Here is a 21,136-nt window from a genome sequence, read left to right on the forward strand (position 1 = left end):
AGCTGTTGCGAAAGCCGCATCTTCTCTTCCTGCGGTCCACACAAAACGGTCCACATGAAACATGACATAATACAGAACATTAATAGACAAGAACAGCTGAAGAACTGAACTACATATATTTTTTAAAAGGCACACGTAACCTACATATAAATACATACACACAAACTATCTAGGTCAAATGCGGGAGAGGCGTTGTGCCATGAGGTGTTGCTTTATCTGTTTGTTTTTTTCAACCAGGTTTGCTGTTCTTTTGGGCAATATGAGATGGGAGTTCCATGAAATAATGGCTCTATATAATACTGTACACTTTCCTGAATTTGTTCTGCATTTGGGTACTGTGAATAGCCCTCTGATTAGTGAAATGGTTGAAGGCACTGAGGAGACATGAAGTCCAAACCTAAAATGAGAGACCCAAACAGGATTGTAAAGTGGCAGACTGCAGAGTGTTTGAACCCTGATGTCACCGTAACAGTGCATTTTTATTCGACCACAGTTTTATATATAACTAGTCCAACTCTATTTTATTTTTGGTATGTTAAGCTCAGCTCAGTAAAGCTTTATTTCCAACATTGGGGAATTGGATTTGTAATAAATGTCAAAAATGAAATGATCAAATACACAAGAACCTATACCAGTGTTTCCAAAACTCAGTCCTCGGGACCCCAAGAGTTTTTGCCCTAGCACTACACAGCTGATTCAAATAAATAAAGCTTCATGATTAGTTGATTATTTGAATCAGCTGTGTAGCCCTAGGGCAACAACCAAAAAGTGCACCGCTTGGGGTACCGAGGACGGAGTTTGGCTATACACTCAAACATATTTTACAATACTTCAATCTAATATACATGTTATACAGTACATACAGTGCCTTGCAAAGGTATTCATCCCCCTTGGCGTTTTTCCTATTTTGTTGCATTACAACCTGTAATTTAAATGTTTTTTATTTGGATTCCATGTAATGGACATACACAAAATAGTCAAAATTGGTGAAGCAAAAAATACGCGGACATGGCAACCCTACCGCAAGCAAGCAGTAAAAAGAGCCACATGACCTGTGTAGAAGCAGAGATATTCGAAAATGAGAAAATAATCCAATCTAGATTTCGCTATAAAACGTACAACTCTCCGCCCAGCACTGTCGACCAATTGCGTTCACGTTGTCATGCTGCGTCAAGTGGTTGCTAAACTAATCGTAACGCAAACATTCTAAAAGTCAGGATACGAGAAACCTGACCAATTTCGTCGAAAGTACGTCATGTTACGATTACAAAACTATACGATATTCCAGAGAATAAATTGCTAATCTCAAATCTCAGAAAATATTTGTAATATTGTACTTCTCGTTCACGTAATTTATTTTTTGGGAGCAAGCGCCTAATTGACTCCAATCCGCACCTGTGCCAAAATCTCCCAGAATGCACCGCGCGGCCCATTGACAACCCTTGGGCAAAAACACAATGGGCGGTAATACAATTCCCATCTCCTCAAAAGTGAGTATCTCTGGTAGAAGGAAGTAAACAGTTAGATAGCAACAGCGTTAGAAAACCGTATCCAGCAGAAATCAGATCTCTCTCGCGACTCTGCATAACTCGAGTGGAACGACGAACAATTTGAGGGAAAATATAAATTAAACATGTACTTAAAACTTGTTTACGTTACATTAGTCTTTGCCTTGGTGGCTGCAACAACAGTTGCGAACGTAGGTAAGTTTGCGACCTAGTAAAGCATAGTTTGTTTTTGCGCTCTCTGCATTAGAAAGCTAGCGCTTAGCTCGCTGGTTATCTAGCTCGTATACATAAATGCGCGAGCCGTTTTGAGTGCATGTTTATGCCACATATCGTTCTAGTTGCCCCGAATGTGAGAGCAAACTGTTTCTAAAAACGATTTGTGGGAATCATACGTGTTGTCAAGTTTGTTCATTCTTAATGATGGATGTGTAACGTTAGCCAGCTGAGCTAGCCCTCTAGCCTTTTTTCAGACTACAAGCGACATATCAAGCAGCCCACGTCAGCTATCGTCATAGCTGCTAGCTTTTAGGACACAATTATTGTAGTCAGCAACCCTGAAATAACAGGCATCTATATGTATTTGCTTAATAAGAGTTTTGGTTATTGTCCCTTTGGACAACATAACTTTAGAAGATGGGTGGTTAGTGAAATGGCCAGCTATGCTCTTGTTGGCCAGCTGGCTCTTGCTTGCCTGTCCGCCTTGCGTCACATTTTAATTTATATTGCGTTATCAATCTATAGCTATATTTAACCAAAAATATCACAGGTCAAGCTACATAAGTCACACGGACAGAGGGACAATAAATATTAATGTCCGTCATTGGGACAGCGGGTTTCTTAGTCCCTCTTCTTTCCATTAGTTACACCCACAGGTGTTTTAAATGTCATAAACCAGCATTAGAGATTGACATGACCTTTTTCACCTCGTAGGCAGTCATCTACCAAAAATCATAGCTAACGTACTTAGTTGATGAGTATCTAATGTTGTGCCTATTAAGTAAATATCTCCCTGGCAAGTCCAATTAGGTCTATATCCATCAGTTGGGCTAATTCCCTCATTTGTGACAATTCTGTTCTATTACAACTAACCTTTGTATACACTTCTAATTACTTGTATGTTGATTGATGTTTCCCCTTTCAGATTATGGATGTGCTGAACTCGCTTGTGACACTTGTGTCGGTGACTGTCAATGGTTGAACTGCACATGTAAGTAGTACCTACCCGTTAAAGCTGGGTGAAATGGACAAAAATCCATATTGTGATAAATTGCCTGAATTGATGTAATAACAATAAATGGAAGGCTAAGTTTATAACATTAATCACAGTTCTTTTTTTTATACGCATTATCCTTTACACTACTGCTACTGGTTTGATGCTTGTAGCCATCAATTGTCCCATTAACAATCACCCATATTAGGAAATGTATTTCATTTCAAGCTTCACATTTCTCTAGTATAGTCTATGAACGATATCCACAAAATGCCTGCGGTAAGTGGTCGGTATGGCAGTGTCGATCATTTTCTACACGTGTGCGACATTGTAATCAAGAGGCATACATTTTTACTTTAATGTGTAAGCCTAGGCCTATAATTTCCTGGGCCGTGTACTGTATTTTGGGGTTATGATCATTGAACTACCAGACAGTACCAGTCTCTTTCAGGTAGATTGTAATCCAGTGGAGCCTGCCTTTCGACCAAGTCATTCCAAAGGATCAAGATTTAGCCATTTTGAGATGCAGGTCAAAAAGGAATTGGACTGGCCTCCCGAGTGGCGCAGTGGTCTAAGGCACTGCATCCCAGTTGCTAGCTGTGCCACTAGAGATCCTGGTTGGAGTCCAGGCTCTGTCTCAGCCGGGCCACTACCGGGAGTCCCATGGGGCGGCACACAATTGGCCCAGCCTCGATCGGGTTAGGGGAGGGTTTGGCCGGCAGGGATGTCCTTGTCCCATCGTGCTCTAGCGTCTCCTATGTTGGGCCGGGTGCGTGCACGCTGACACGGTCGCCAGGTGTACAGTGTTTCCTCCAACACATTGGTGTGGCTGGCTTCCGGGTTAAGCAGGCATTATGTCAAGAAGCAGTAAGGCTTGTGTGGGTCATATTTCAGAGGAAGCATGACTTTTGACCTTCGCCTCTCCTGAGTCTGTACGGGAGTTGCAGCGATGAGGCAAGACTGTAACTACCAATTGGATACCACAAAAAGGGGTTAAATACAAAAAGGAATTGGACAATGGGCAGGTTGCGCAAGGCAGTGAACAGACAGTTTGTGTCCTCCAATAAGTGTCAGCTTAGGACATTTGGCCTAAATCCCTTCCGCACCAGCCATTTTAGAGTAGAGAAATATCTGATGGTCTTTGGACAAGAACACTTTTCTATGTAGTAATCTCATTATGATAATGGGAGTGCCGGTCAGACTTGAGAAATGTCTTGACTATGCAGGATAGTGTGCGTATGGGATGTCCAATGGGGATGTTTGTTTTTAGGCTTCGGTCTTTGCTTTGGTCGATTTGTGATATATTAAGCTCCTACGGGCCTGAGTCATGCAGTATAACAGTCTTTATATAGCCAGCCTATTGCTTTGAGGCTGTTCCCTGCTGCTCTGACTGACTCAACCAAACACTCCTCTCCCACCAACTCTGCTTTTACAGTTTGCCTGTTACTGTGGCATTGTAGTCCAAGCCACTGTTTATCAGATTGTGGAACGTAGAGTGGATTTGTTTGCCTGTGGATGTTATCAGCCACAGTAAACAACGTTTTTTTTATTTTATTTTCTATGCCAAGCTCCGATCCTTGCCCATGAGCGCTGCTAAATGATAACGGTGAACAGCTGTGTCATTCCCCCATGTGATACTCGGAAGAACCCAAGCAAATGTGTTTTTTAAGAGGTTGGGCCACTTAAGCTACCAAGGGTTGTGGGATGTTTTTATAAAGAGCCTCTGTCTGTCATGATTTTCATAATTAACATCAACATTGCAAACTAACTAGACAGTCCCGTAAAATACTGTCTGAGTGTGTTAAGTTGGCTTATAGTCAAGTTTCCAGGCATACTAGCCTCCTTGATTACATGGAATGAGGGCTGAGCTGGATCTAGGCCCTCGGAGTTTGTCACTGTTTGTTTGAGAGAGTGAATGTATTTGGGATGCTTTCTGAAAGGCCTCTAGTAGACCTGAGCAAGTATGACGCCGAACAATGGTGCATAACAGAGCTCTGTGTGTTCTACTCGGACAATCTATCCATGTTGCTGTGTGGACCTCGATGAAGACTGTTCCAATCCCAGAGACGGGAGAGGAAGCCGGGTCGAATGTCAGGAAGATGACGAGAGGGAATGAAGGAAAAGGAATAGAGGAATGAAAGAAATGTGTTAGGACTAGGCAGAGATTGTATGCATTTCAAAATCTAGTTGCGGGGAAGGCAATCTACAGCGTTGGAAGCAACTGCTGTTGTCACTGCCGCCACTGTTGAAGAGAGGAGGTTCTCAGTTTTCTGTTGGTATAATTTGTATTTCTCAGCTTTTAGCTTTATCGCAGCTGTTTTGCAACCAAGATATGGCTTTGACATATAAAGCGTGGGAAATGCGCAACAGACATTGCAAGTGCATAGGACTCATTGGGTAGGCTACAACTGTGAAGTTTTTATTATTTTTTTAGGACATTGAATTTACTGTTGCATTAAAACATGGCTACCGGTAGTGGGTATTATCTCAACAGTTAGTGTTTTGAGTTTCCAATTACTCAAGTGGTGAATTCGCCACAAATATATTAGTGCACATAAAAACGTAGGCAAATTAATCTCTATTAAATACAAATTCTGTAGCCCTATTTTAAGAGTTGGCCTAATTGGCAACCCAAAATACTACTAAGCTATATGGAATTGTTTTAAGGTCATACCAAGGATAATTTAGCTATGCAATTATTTATTTAATTTTTTTGAATTTTTGAAGACCCCTTGAATTATACAAAAATACAATTTAATTGTTTTGGGCTTTACTGCTATTAGCCCATACAAATGCATTGAATGACAGATTCACTACATGGAGCAACAGTTCCCCCCCCCAAAAAAAAATATCTGTAGAAAGTGCTATATGTGCCATGTAAAAAAAACAAAAAATAAAAAAAAACTGCTGCATATACGCCGACTCTGTTGCACAGAACGCAAGAGAAGTGACACAATTTCCCTAGTTAAAATAAATTCATGTTAGCAGGCAATGTTAACTAAATATGCAGGTTTAAAAATATTTACTTTTGTATTGATTGTAAGAAAGGCGTTGATGTTTATGGTTAGGTACACATTGGTGCAACGACAGTGCTTTTTTTTTCGCGACTGCGCTTGTTAAATCACCCGTTTGGTGAAGTAGGCGGTGATTCAATTATAAATTAACAGGCACTGCATCGATTATATGCAATGCAGGACACGCTAGATAAACTAGTAATATCATCAACCATGTGTAGTTAACCTGTCAAGGTATAGTGGGCAGTATTTTTGATTTCGGATGAAAAGCGTGCCCAGAGTAAACTGCCTAATACTCGGGCTCAGTCAAATATTTGCATATTATTAGTAGATTTGGATAGAAAACACTGAAGTTTCTAAAACTGTTTGAATGATGTCTGTGAGTATAACAGAACTCATATGGCAGGCAAAAACCTGAGAAAAATCCAACCAGGAAGTGGGAGATCTGAGAATTGTAGTTCTTTTGAATCCCTATTGAAACTACACTGTCTGTGGGGTCACGTTGCACTTCCTAAGGCTTTCATTGGCTGTCAACAGCATTCAGAAAGTTTTTCGTCCTTCTCCTGTTACTGGGCAGAAAATAGTAGCTTAGTCAATGTGTGGACTGCCGGTGACCAGTGAGTTGTTTACTGCGCGGGCATGTTTGGCGCGCCCCTCCTTTTTCTCCTGGAATGAATACGCTATTGTCCGTTTGGAATATTATTGCATTTTTACGTTAAAAATACCCTAAAGATTGATTGTAAACAACGTTTCACATGTTTCTACGAACGGTAATGGAACTATTTGACTTTTTGTCTCTGGTACTGCGCTCGCGTGTTATGCCTTTGAATAGTGATCTGAACGCACAAACAAAACGGAGGTATTTGGACATAAATATGGAGTATTTCGAACAAAAAGAACATTTCTTGTGGAAGTAGGAGTCCTCGGAGTGCATTCTGACGAAGATCAGCAAAGGAAGAGAATATTTGTAATACTAATTCAGAGTTTTGTTGATGCCAGAACTTGGCGGGTAGCTGTTTAGCTTGCTTCGATGGCTGAGCTATGTACTCAGAATATTGAACAATGTGCTTTCTCCGTAAAGTTATTTTGAAATCTGACAAAGCGGTTGCGTCAAGGAGTAGTGTATCTATAACATTTACAACAGTTATTGAAAGAATTATCAACGTTTATGATGAATATTTTTGTAAATTGATGTGCACATTCACCGGTGTTTTGGTGGGAATACATTTTCTGAACATCACGCGCCAATGTAAAATGCTGTTTTTGGATATAAATATGAACTTTATCGAGCAAAACTTACATGTATTGTATAACATGAAGTCCTATGAGTGCCATCTGATGAAGATCATCAAAGGTTAGTGAATATTTTAGCTGTACTTTTGGTTTTTGTGATGCATGTCCTTGCTTGGGGAAATGGCTGTGTGGATTTTCTTGTGAAGTTTATGTCCTAACATAATCTAATTTTATGCTTTCACCATAAAGCCTTTTTGAAATCGGACAATGTGGTTAGATTAACGAGAGTCTTATCTTTAAAATGGTGTAAAATAGTTGATTGTTTGAGAAAATGAAATTGAGATTTTTGCTGTTTTGTATTTCACGCCATGCTATTTCACTGGCTGTTGAATAGTGTGGGACGGTTACGTCCCACCTAGCCCAGAGAAGTTAACTAGTGATTATGTTAAGATAAGTTTAATACTAGCTAGCACCTTACATTGGCTCCTTGCTGCACTTGAATAACAGGTAGTCAGCCTGCCACGCAGTCTCCTTGTGGAGTGCTATGTAATCGGTGTCCAACAATGACGATTACCGATTGTTATGAAAACTTGAAATCGGCCGTAATTAATCGGCCATTTTGATTTATCGGTCGACCTCTAATGTACAGTGCATTCGGAAAGTATTCAGACCCCTTTTCCCACATTTTGTTACGTTACAACCATTATTCTACAATGGATACAAACAATAAAAAAAAATCCTCATCAATCTAGACACAAACCTATAGGTTTCTGTACATGTTTGCCAATTTATATAAAAAAATTGTTAACATACCTTATTTACATAAGGGTTTAGACCCTTTACTCTGAGACTCGAAATTTGCGCTCAGGTGCATCCTGTTTCCATTGATCATCCTTGAGTTGTTTCTACAACTTGTGGTAAATTCAATTGATTGGACATGATTTGGAAAAGCACACACCAGTCTTTATAAGGTCCCACAATTGACAGTATATGTCAGAGGAAAAATCAAGCCACGAGGTCGACGGAATTGTCTGTAGAGCTCCGAGACAGGATTGTGTTGAGGCACTGATCTGGGGAATGGTACCAAAAAATGTCTGCAGCATTGAAGGTCCCCAAGATCACAGTTGCCTCCATCATTCTTAAATGGAAAGTTTGGAACAACCAAAACTCCTAGGGCTGGCTGCCAGGGCCAAACTGAGCAATAGTGGGAGAAGGTTCTTGGTGACCAAGAGCACGATGGTCACTCTGACAGGCTCCAGAGTTCCTCTGTGGAGATGAGAGAACCTTCCAGAAGGACAACCATCACTGCAGCACTCTACCAATCAGACCTTATGGTAGAGTAGCCAGATGGAAACCACTCCTCAGTAAAAGGCATATGACAAAAGGCACCTAAAGGACACTCAGACCATGAGAAAAAAGATTCTCTATTTTTAAACCTGCATATTTAGTTAGTATTGCCTGCTAACATGAATTTCTTATAACTAGGGGAATTGTCACTTCTCTTGGGTTCCGTGCAAGCAGTCAGGGTATATGTAGCAGTCTGGGCCACCTGGCTCGTTGCGAACTGTGTTTGATGTCCATTTATTCCTAACAAAGACCGTAATTAATTTGCCAGAATTGTACATAATTATGACATAACATTGAAGGTTGTACAATGTAACAGCAATATTTAGACTTAGGGATGCCATCCGTTAGATAAAATACGGAACGGTTCCGTATTTCATTGAAAAAAGAAACATTTTGTTTTCAAGATGAAAGTTTCCGGATTCGACCATATTAATGGCCAAAGGCTCGTATTTCTGTGTGTTATGTTATAATTTAGTCTTTGATTTGATAGAGCAGTCTGACTGAGCGACGGTAGGCAGCAGCAGGCTCGTTAGCATTCATTCAAACAGCACTTTCGTGCGTTTGCCAGCAGCTCTTCACTATGCTTCAAGCATTGAGCTGTTTATGACTTCAAGCCTATCAACTCCCGAGATTAGGCTGGTGTAACCGATGTGAAATGGCTAGCTAGTTAGCGGGGTGTGCGCTAATAGCGTTTCAAACGTCACTCGCTCTGAGACTTGGAGTAGTTGTTCCCCTCTGCAAAGGCCGCGGCTTTTGTGGAGCGATGGGTAACGATGCTTCGAGGGTGGCTGTTGTCAATGTGTTCCTGGTTCGAGCCCAGGTGGGCGAGGAGAGGGACGGAAGCTATACTGTTACACTGGCAATACTAAAGTGCCTATAAGAATATCCAATAGTTAAAGTTATATGAATTACAAATGGTATAGAGAGAAATAGTCCTATAATAACTACAACCTAAAACTTCTTAGATGGGAATATTGAAGACTCATGTTAAAAGGAACTACCTGCTTTCATATGTTCTGAGCAAGGAACTTAAACGTTAGCTTTTTTACATGGCACATATTTCACTTCTACTTCCTTCTCCAACACTTTTCATAATTTATTTGAGGCTTAATTGATTTTATTGATGTATTATATTAAGTTAAACTAAGTGTTCATTCAGTATTGTTGTAATTCTTATTATTATAAATGGCAAAAAAATCGGCCGATTTTTATATATTTATTATATATTATTTATATTATATATATTATTTTTTTTAATCGGAATCTGCTTTTTGGTCTTCCAATAATCGGTATCAGCATTGAAAAATCATAATCAGTCGACCTCTAATACTGAGCAACTTTTTTTTGTACTGGTCCTCCGTGGAAATCGAACCTACAATCCTGGCGTAGCCAGCGCCATGCTCTACCAACTGAGCCACACAGGACCAACCCATCAAACACGCATCAAACTATTATTTGTAATTATTGAAGAACCCTGTTAGTGACAGTATTGATTTTTCTTAATCATATTAAAGTTCCTCTCTGTTTTGATGCATTGGGTTTTGCAATCACATTATTTTGGGTATGTGTGCGCTTGAACACTGTTTTCACGTCGTAACATAGGGAGATATGAAATATTATTGTTACTGGTGTGAAATGGCTAGCTTGTTAGCGGGGTGCGCGATAATAGCGTTTTAATCGGAGACGTCACTCTGAGACCTTGAAGTACTTTCCCTTGCTCTGCAAGGGCCGTGGCTTTTCTGGAGCAGTAGGTAACGATGCTTCGAGGGTGTCAGTTGTTGTGTGCAGAGGGTCCCTGGTTCGAGCCCAGGTAGGGGCGAGTAGAGGGACGGAAGCAAAACTGTTGCATTAGGTTACAGTGAACTTCCCGAGATCACCATACAGAAAGAGTCCAATAGCAATATCCAGGAATTCCACAGGATCAAGGTCAAAATGTGTAATTCAATTGTTAAATGCTTAGTATATGATATAACAAACAGTATCATAAATGTAAGGAAAGAAGGGTACGGTAGTGCTTTGTCACATGATTTTTGACAAATATGGGAACTGAAAGCATATGTTTTGATTAAACTCATGTGTTCCCCTTTTTATATCAATGTAGTCGCATGAGAGGGAAAAAAAAGGCAAATTTATTATTGACTTTGTAACAGCGCCAAACGGTTGTCCACTACAAGAAATGCTTACTGGTACCCTAGTTTATAGAAAGATCCACTTAAGTAAAAATACTTTAATGTTCATTTTAGGGATATCTATACTTTAGTGTTTTATATTTTTGACAACTTTTACTTCACTACATTCCTAATGAAAACAATGTATGTTTTAATCCATACAATTTTGACACAAGTACTTGTTACATTTCAAATACTTAGCAGGAAAATTCACGTGTCTGGTATGATAAATATAAGGAATGTAAAATGATTTATGCGTTTCCTTTTGATACTTAAGTATACTTTAGTGTTTTACTGGGTGACTCACTGTTCCTTGTCACTTATTAAGGTACAGTATGTTTACTTTTACTCAAGCATGAAAATTGGCTATTTTCCCACTGATGCTCCTGTCTCGCTGCTCGGATCTGATTTAATTGGGTCATATTTTTGTTGCAAATGATCTGCCATTACCATGACAACCACCTCAAAATGTAAAGGAACAGTGACAGGAAATGAGCATGGTATCTGTGTGCTACATCCGTGTGAATGCGCAAATCTTATATGGGTCACCTGTACCACTGAGTGACCCATATAAGAAGGAATCCAATTTGGGTTCTTAGTAGTGACGGGGGAAAATATATGGGATTATTATTTTTTTATATATATATATATTGTTTTGACACTTGCAAAATTATTTTAGCACTAGTCTGCTGTACCTGCTCAAACTCCAGTATTTTCCCTTCATAGCCTGTTCTAATAGTTGTTTTTACGTAGGGAGCCAATTTGTTTTCAGCACTTATATTTCCATTTCTGATCAAAATAAATTCTCTAATGGCTCTCGTCACTCTGCAGCAATATTTTTGGGTCACTGAATCACAATGAAATCACAGTATCGAATCGCAATACACACAGAATCGTGAGAATTGCAATACATATTCTATCGGCACCTAAGTATCGTGAATATATTGTCTTGGGAGGTCTCAGGCCATTCCCAGCCTTAGTTCTTAGAGTGGCTGTGTGGCTCATTCACACCTCTCAGCTGCCACAACGACAGACAAAATCCTACAGCACCGTGTGTCACACACCAGAACAAACAACTCTCACCACTACTCCAGTCACTCTTACACACACACACACACACACACACCTGAACTAACATCTCTAACCACACAGTAGGTCTTAGGACTGAACTAATGCTTCTCACAATTCCCCAGCAGATCGCCTATTAGATATGAACTCAGTAAATCTGAAAGCTCACACAGACTCACTATGGAGGTGGCAGTTCTAAAGTACACTACAGACCCAGCTCACTTAGGCCTAGAATAACCCAACTCGGTGTGGTGAGTTAGTCAACCCCACTGTTATCAGATTTGTCTTTGGTTTAGGGATTTCATGTGAACAATGCATTGCCGTCAGAGTGACACCATTTTGTTCTGAAGGCTGTATTTTAATGCCGCAGAGCTACATGTGTCAGCTGGTTTAGCTCAGTGGTCTTAAAGGTCTTGATGTAAGAAACACAAGGCGCACTTACACATCGGTATTATGAGCCTTAAGGGTTTCTCCTCTAACAAGCTTCCTCTCTGCTCTCCCTCGCTGGATGCCCCTAGCATGATGTCAGTCCTTCTGGAATGTGTGTGAGAGTGAGTTCCATCTTTCACAGCTGCCTGTGAGGTAACAGACCCTTCTACCTACTCGGCCAATAGAACGCCTGCTGGATACACTGATAGTGGGGCCACAGACACTTTGCAAGGGTAGTGGCAACACTCCCAGAAAAGGAAGGGTATAAGAGATCACCCTAAGGTTTCTGTTTGTGTCGATGTTTTGCTATGAGCAGCAGCAAGTCAATTTAGCCTAATTGTCTTCACACTGTTTTTATAGTGAGGCCAGACCAGATTGGTCACGTGAGGATCTGTGTCAAAACAGAGATGAATATCAGACACTCATTTTTTTCCAGCAGAGAGCTGTCATACCTTTTCTGTTTGGTTCAGTTTTCCAGTTTTGGCTGTGGTTGTGCATGTCACAGAATAGTAAGTATAGGCCTACCTAATGTTTTACTGTATGATAAGTGTGGTGAAAATCAATGTCTCGTTAGAAAGGGCTCTTGACTCTGACAATGGAACAACTCTCTCCTGCTCTCTTTATTAACCCCTTAGAGTTGATGGGCCCCTGCGGAAATGTAATTAGCATAATAAAACAATCCCTTCAAAATCTGTCAGTTTAAGCTGGCAATATGTTTTTTTTGGGGGGCTGCCTCTCAATCCACCACATCCGCCGATGTCGCTCTTCTCCATCTGTGGTGAAAGGTGGCAGAGCTAGACGAAAACGTCTGTAGCGTCTGAACTGTTTGGCCTAGAAAACTATTATGACCCATTTACGGAAAGCTAAGTCTTTCACAAACATGTAAATGTCTGAAGGTAGCTGGGTACCAGTTAAAAAAATGTAATGGCTGTGTATATATGGCCATTAGATGCTTGGATCTGATTTATTTGGGTCATACTTTTGTTGCAAATGACCTGCCGTTACCATGACAACCACCTCAAAATGTAAAGGAACAGTGACAGGAAATGAGCATGGTATCTGTGTGCTACATCCGTGTGAATGCGCAAATCTTATATGGGTCACCTGTACCACTGAGTGTGGAGATAGAGAAAGAATCATATTTGGGTTCTTAGTAGCGACAGGGGAAAATAAATGGCTGTGTATATATGGCCATTAGTGCCTAAAAAAATAAGTTTCCTAATCTTATCTCGCAGACAGACTGTTCAGAGTCCCCCCCCAAAAAATAAATATCTGTTTATCCATGTCTGAAGCTGTTATTCAATGTGTTTCTATGGGCTAATGGCAGTAAGGACAAATCCAATGTTTGATCAAGTAATCTTTAGAAGAAAAAACATATATGCTAAGGGGTCCTAAAATTCAAAATCGAATAGCTAAATGATCCATGGTATAACCATCTTAAACTTGGGGGGGGGGTTGTTTTAAGACTCTTTAGGAGTAAATGAAGACTAACATAGTTAATCAGTGTCACTTCTCGTAGCTGATGTCCAGAGCAAGGGGTTTTGCTCAGAGGCTAGGATTTCTGATCCTTTCAAGTCTCTTCCTGTACCTCCACACTCATCTCACTTTTTTTTTTTCCTCGCTCTCTCACATGCACACCCTTGGATTAATCAGTCATGGAAAGATCTTGCATTGGGAGGGGGAGCGGGCTTTGACTCAGGACTTTCCAGGAAGGAGGAGGACTGGGAGAAGGAACACACGCACACTATAGACTTCTGAGCTGACAAAACCATCTAATTAAAATCTCACCTTGTGTTAATTCATTCGACTGAAAACAAAGATAATCCTTGTTTCTAAACTGCTCGTGTTCCATGGGGTGTCAGGAATGGTGTAAGGAATCTTTTGGAAATTATCACATGAAAATATTTTCTTGTCTTCGTTGTTTCCTGTAGAGAACACACAATCACATATTTTATTTGTGCTTGTTTTTCTTTTATCCCCCTGTTCAGTTAGAGAAACTCCAACTGTTTCCTGTGTCAACATCACGTCTATAAACGGTCAGAACATGGGCAACTGCTCTAATGAAACCTGCTCGGGTAAGGACTAATACCATCACCTGGTTCATTTTAAGGCCTCTCCAGAGGGATTAGATGTTTTGTCATTCCGGTGACTCACTTTGTTAACATGACACAAGTCTACCTTCAACAGTAAGTGACTGATCTAGGCATATGTAGAGATTCTATATCTTTGTTCTGTGGTCATAGTTGCTTTGTCTCAACACTCTAAAATGCTTCCCTTCTTTCCTAATTCCTTTGTCCCTGCCATTTTCCACCCCATGGCTCCTTCCTCCCATCCCTCATCCTTCCACTGGTCCAAAAGGATTAAATGGGTGAAAGCTATTTAAATGAATTACATTCACCAATCTAGCCCTGTCAGATCACAAGGGAAGACACGAAGGAAAGGGAAGGCATCATTTTTGGACTATTCAGACATAGACACTGCCATAACCTGGCGATCTCCTTCTTTCCTGCTTTTTACCCTGTCTCTCACAGTGTCCGTCGCTTCAATGGGATCTCCACTTGTTGCTACAACAGTTGTAACTGACGTCCCTGCCCCACCCACAATCTCCCACTCTTCTACCACTGCTGCTCCAGTTATCCCTACAGCCAACAATGCAACTAACAGCAGCACCAGTGAGCCCGAGCCCACCGCAGGTAACCAGCCCATACCAGCATCTCGTCTGCTCCCCTCAAATCAGTGTATGCTTGCTTTGTGACTTGATTCTTTTGAGGGAGTTTTTGTATGTCAAATTTTAAATATGGTGAAATGGTTAACTGTTTTTGTATGTCTAGTATATGCATTTAGTGAAATGCTACTAAACTGACATCTCACCGCTGGTTACAGCTGACCTGACCACTGCAGTACCAACTGCCCTGCCCACCACTAACGGCACCCTCCCAGTCTCTAACGTAACGCATGCTTCAAGTAAGTTCCCATGCCAGCCCAGTCTGGTATGAAATCAAGACTCTTTATTTATGGCTGCTTGTAGATCACCAAGACCATAGAAGCAGACCATACAAGACCATAGAAGCAGACCATAGAAAGCGTTACTGAATAAAAACTGGATTCCACCTGTGTTTTATCAATATGGTTCTATATCCACTTAGTCCTGGCTAGTGGTTCATACAGTGATATAACCAACTTGGCTCTCTCCCTCCTTGTGCAGACGTCAGTGTCACCACCGCATCACCTGTGGGGCCCTCTCCAGTGCCTCATAAGAATTCCACATTTGACGCAGCGAGCTTCATTGGGGGCATAGTGCTGGTCCTGGGCCTGCAGGCCGTGGTCTTCTTCCTGTACAAGTTCTGCAAGTCCAAGGACCGCAACTACCACACCCTCTGAAGAAATCACTCCACCTCCACCAACCACTATACCTACACTGGGGCCCGCTATGAACACCCAAATCCTAACCCCTGGCCATTGTGATTATCATAGACAGTGTTTCCAATCAGTGTTTCTCCCACAAGCCTCATGCCATCGCGCTACCAACCTGTGGTTTAGGCCTGTAGCTTAAATACACACAAGGTTATAAACTGTACATACCCACAAGTGCGCCACATCTTTTACTGTATGTAGTTCGCTACACATTTCTCACACCCTGGTAGAGCTGAAGTGAACTCCAGTGCAGTGGCATTTGAGCCTTCAACACAGAGGATTACATCACTATGGATTCCCCCTCTCATCCCCTCTTCTCTCTCCCCACCCCTCTCTCTCCCCACTCCTGCAGTGAGTCATTGGGGCTATTCTCCTGTGTGCTGACTGGATGAAAAGCAGACTTGTTTACTGCTTCACTCCCCTGGCCCTTCATCTTAATGTTGTACCTGCCTGGCCTGCCATTAATAGACCCAATAGTAATTTATGTAAAGGAACCTTCAATTCTGCTGGTGTATAGTGGGGCTGCCACGGCTTTGGAGTACTAGCTTGTTCATGCACCTTGGTAACGCTTTGGAAACACTGTTTGAGGTCCCCTCCCCCTTTTATTTTTTGGAACTAGATGACTCTGGATGATATAGCATAGCTTTTTTTTCTTGTTTGTCATGGGACAGATCTGGGTAGGGGTTTTCACAACTCCTTTATAATGAGGTCGTATTCATCTGATGGCAGAGATACCTGTTAAAGTAAGAATAAAAGGAGAACTAAAAGCAATGGTCCATCCTCTAAGCAGGGCTCTACAGTGCGACTACTTTACTCACATATGAGTGTAAATGTTTTGCTGTGTGAACTGGATTTTTTTTTAAACATTTTAGGAACACCATTGCGCGTAGGAAATTATGATTCTAGCTTTATTATCTCAAATATTTAGCGTTGTGCTACTAAATTTCTTTCTGTGCCTACATTTTTTAACTTAGGCGCACAAACAAAAGTCAGCGTAGAGCCCTGCATAAGTTAGAATATTATTTATGTAGATACCCCCATCTTAAGTGGAGGATGAGTTGGGCTCTCTTGGTGTTAAGACTCAATGCTGTGTGTGTGTGTGTGTATGTTTGGCAAACATTACACACTGCCAAAAGAGCAGCTCAATGCAATAAACCCAATTCAACCCCCCCCCCCCCCCCCCCCCATCTTTACCGACTTCAGCCAAACAGATTGCAGTGATGAGTTGGACCACTAGACTGGAGATGACCCCTTGCCCCACCACCTTCCTTTAACAGGAAGGAAATCGCAATGAGCTAAGTCTTTAGGACACGGTTGAAGGGGTGTACAGATAAAATATTGTAGTAAATGTATGGGAATGATAAATAAGTCAAAGTATAAATTATTGTGTTGAATGGAGTTGGAAGAAAAGACAGCATGCACATTGATGCTGACAGTATTGGAAGCAAAGTGCCTTTAATGTTAAATGTCTGTTACTTAAAGCGGCGGGAATGAGGGATTATTTTGATGCTCTTCCTCCTGGCTGAGGCTTGAGTGTCGTGAAGTAAAAGCAGTCTGGACACAGGACAGGAGCAGTATCGCAAGAACAGAACCAGGGTTGGCCTCCGTTCCATTTTCATTCAGCCAATCCACGTACTAAACTGAAATTCCACGTTTTCCTCATAGAAAATGATTTACATTTCAGTTGACTTTATGAATTGACTAAATTGAAATGGAATTCAGCCCAACCCTGAGAACCCTAGTATCCCAGCTGTACTGAAGAGCCTTTTATTATTGGGTAGATGGATACAGTAGTTGCTCATCATGGTTTTGGATGGATGGATGAAGACCTATTAGGTATAAATTGATTTAGAATGGCATTGGTTGAAAAGTGTCCCCTATGCAGACTGAAAAGATTTTGTTTCGTTAAATGTAGGGCCCAAGTTCCACACAGCTCCCTAATGCTAGTTCCACCTCATATTGTACAGACACATTCTAATAACCTGTGTTTTTGAAAATAATAAAGGGTGGAAAGGCATTTATAGGTAACTTCCAAAATAAATGAAACACGAGTGAATGAGGGATACAGTATATTGAAAGCAGGTGGTTCCTTGGTTAATAAAGAAATTAACATCTCATCAAGATTAGGGTCATGTATTAAAAAGGCCCAGCTGCCCATTATTTTGGCTACCATTGCTTGGAAGAAGAGATCTCTGTGACTTTTTGAAAGAGGGGTCTCAAAGGAGCATAGGAGGTTTAAACGGTGTGAGTGTGTGTCTCTCACAGGAGGTTGGTGGCACCTTAATTGAGGAGGATGGGCTCGTAGTGGCTGGAGCGGAATCGGTATATAGTATCACATACAAGTCAAACATGGTTTGATGCCATTCACGCCGTTCCAGCCATTATTATGAGTTGTCCTCCCCTCAGCAGCCTCCACTGGTGTGTCTGTCACCAGATCTCAATTGAATTGTTCACCAATGAGAGATTCTGGATCAGAGGCTGCTGGATCCACCACCAACAAAACACCAAATAATTGAAATTCTCATGGAAGAATGGTGTTGCATCCCTCAAGTTCCAGATACTTGTACTTCTATGCCTAGGAACATTGAAGCTGTTCTGGCGGTGGCCCAACGCCCTATTAAAACGCTTTGTTGGTGTTTCCTTTATTTTGGCAGTTACCTGTATTTTAAGCATAGTTAGTAAATTCATGTTTTCTAGAGTCATACATAAATTGGACAGAGTTTTGAAAGTGTCAAATAACTGACATAATAGCTGGTCTCTGAACTTAAAAGTGACTTAATGTTGAGACATTGTCCTTTGCATTTTGGGGTTTTCTTTTCTCCTATTGAGGCATCTTAGGCGAGCACTCAACCTTTTTTTAAATGTAGTGCCAAGGAGAGGAGACGGGTGTTGAACTACAGAAAATCAGTGACTAGGTTTCACAAGTTTAGAGTGCAAACAGTATGTGTCTAGTTCTTTGATTAGCTTGCTGCTAATAGTGTGATGTTGTCCCCTTTGTACATAAAGCTATCATGTCATTCAGTTGATTTACCTTAAAGGTTTGAACTTTCAATCATTTAAAGGCAAGATTAAGTATTTTTTTAGTTTTTTCAGTAGCATTCACTTGCAATGGCTTCTCAGTTTTGCTTTTTTTTCTGCATTAATGCATGTCATACAAATGGAAATGTAATATTTTTCTGTTGAATTATGCTATTGGGGCTTCAGACACTTAAAAGAAAAAGAACCACTTGATTTATTTGTCAAACATTTTGGTAGAGAAGAGTATGCCTAAACCATGTGTGTTAAAGTCGAAGTTCTCAAGTCTTGGCATGGAAAATAGAGTGCGGCACTGACAACTTTGTTTTGTGCTTTTTGCCTTCCTGTTGCTGCCAAAAATGTATGAATGCTTGTGAGAGACCTCTTAGCTCAATATTTTCGTCATTTTGAAAAAATATCACCTTGCTTTGTATGGAACATTCTGTGTAATTTAAAAGTGCACGTCTGTCGTTCATTGGCCCTGATTTAATGTATGTTCTTGATCACCTTAGGCTTGCCTTTTAAAGATGAATCTGCAGTCACCCGATGGCATTAGGCTACATCCCAAAGACCCCCCCCCCCCCCCGCCAACTATGGCAAGTCAGAAGTACAAATCTAGTTTTGCTTTGTCTGCATTCACAGTATGCTGCACATTGAGTCCTCTTCTCTCACTCACACAAAGGAAAGTTAATTGCCAAATGTCAGGTGAAGGCAACTGATAAGCATTTGTAAATCCTGAGTGTTACTTCACCATTATTTCTCCTTTTGCCATGGTCTTAAGGACACAGTGATTTAAAACTTCTGCATGCCGTAGGAACACACAATGTAGCAGTGAGTATTTTCTTTCAGTGTTTGTCACAGGACATTGCCAGTACCCATAGCAACTGATACAAATATTCTGATACAATTTTTTTTTCTTCAGCTCGGGCAAACTAAGTCACACGGCCCCTCTCCATGCACCTTTTCAAGAAAAGTGCCTTACTCAGTTGAACATAAATTAAGATTTGTATTTTTTTCTTAACTTGATAGTACACCCAGTAGATATTAAAGGGACTGAACTTCCAGACCCCTTCTAAAGATTCAATCAAATATGCTTTGAGTGGTGAGAGCAGCTTTAAATGTCTTTGTTTTCTCAGGCACACTCGACTTTGGGAGCTTAAACCAGACGGAAGAATGGGTCAGCTGGCCAGATTCACAGGCATGCAAAGTATGTCAAATTGTTGCGTTCCATGACTTGTGTTCCATGACTTGGCTACATTCCAACATAGAATTCAATTTACATTCTTGACCTGAGAATGTAGCTGTCTCTGGAACAGCGGCGCCCATTAGTATTGTACATCTCAAACCCAGTTTGCTGATGTTTACATGTCTATGGCTCTGGGGGTAGCCACCATTTTCTGTGTGAAGCTTATGTTTATAGAGCTTTTAAAATAGAGTTTTTCTTTTTTTTTTTTCTTTGTTGCTTTCTAACCATGTCCACATGTCACCTTGATCTTAGTCCAGTTAAATAAGAGGTTCTAGGTCTTATGGAATGATTCCTCAGTGTTGCTCTCATGTGCACAAAGATGCAGATTAATATGTACACATACAGTTGCTGTTATATTTAGCCATGATGCCTACTACTGTTTTTATGCTAGTTTTATATCCATTTGGCCTGGAATCTTGATTTGCCTTGTTTTCTTTTATAGTTTTGCCATTAGATTGAAGATGTTAAATTCAATAAAGTTTGAATATTGTTGAACATGGTCTTTGTGTTTACTGTTGCTGCAACTTCTATGACGTTTCATAGCAGGGAAATCTTATTCAGAATGCAGTGCAACATGCTGTAAATCACAAACCAAGACCGCTACAATGGGCTCTACATTATGAAACAGTTTGGTAACCAAGACTTGAATTTGAACCTCTTATCAGTGAGACAAGGTGGCAGGTTACCTCAGCAGCAGAAGTCAGAGAGTAGCTGCTGGACTAATAAGAAGTGCCAACTGCATTCGGGGCCCCAAAGTGCAGGTGTGGATGTCAGCAACAGTCAAAGGTAAACACAGATCACTCTTGGCTTGGTGGTCTAGCCGCGTGCTGGAGGGGTCAAGTGGCCCATAACTCCTGTAGAGGGGCAAGAGGTTATTACTGATTTATTCTGCAGCATTGTCTCTCACATAGGTGTGCATGTCTGTCATCTACCTAACCAGGGTAGTAGGGGCAAATCCTGGCCAGAAAACAGTATTTTTCTCTTTTACCCCTTCTCTCTCTCCTCTATATCGCTCCTCAACTTAGTGCTTACACACATAACAGGATCTCTACCACTGGCTGTGTATGCAAACAGTGACCTTGATATGACTGGCTTATTTACAGAGTTAATAAGGCTGCCTTACCCATAAAGGAACCATACTGATAAATTATATTGGACCAAAGGTGTCACTCTTGCCCCACCCCCTCTCTTTCTCTCACACTCCTTTTTTCCCTCAAACATTCAGTTCACTGTCCACTCTCAAACTAACAGGATATTTGTTCAGATCCCAGGGTCACAAGTCCTGCTTACTTAGCAGAAAATGCTAGTGGGAGAGAAAGTGTGTGTGAATAAGTGCATGTGCGTTTTTGAAGGTGTGTGTGTGTGTGTGTGACTGCGCTGTCGCTGTATTAAAGCCAATTTACGCTTGATCCGTCAATGGGGTCGGAGGCTCCTTATGGACGATGTGAAGCAATTGCGGAACCTCCAGAGGCCAAATTGAGCTC

The 21,136-nt window shown here is 41.0% G+C and overlaps 1 protein-coding gene across 1 annotated transcript; it reads left to right on the top strand.

Moving 5' to 3' along the window:
* Positions 1–1,471: 1,471 nt before the first annotated feature.
* Positions 1,472–20,147, top strand: cd164 (CD164 molecule, sialomucin). The gene is made up of 6 exons (XM_014145266.3): positions 1,472–1,490; positions 2,650–2,715; positions 13,966–14,052; positions 14,509–14,670; positions 14,861–14,941; positions 15,183–20,147. Exons 3-6 carry the CDS (start codon positions 14,022–14,024, stop codon positions 15,356–15,358), a joined length of 450 nt encoding a protein of 149 aa, XP_014000741.1. The 5' UTR covers positions 1,472–1,490; positions 2,650–2,715; positions 13,966–14,021; the 3' UTR covers positions 15,359–20,147.
* The last annotated feature ends 989 nt before the right edge of the window (positions 20,148–21,136 follow it).

Source organism: Salmo salar, chromosome 15 (assembly GCF_965601325.2).
Source record: "Salmo salar chromosome 15, fSalSal1, whole genome shotgun sequence".
Lineage (NCBI taxonomy): Eukaryota > Metazoa > Chordata > Actinopteri > Salmoniformes > Salmonidae > Salmo > Salmo salar.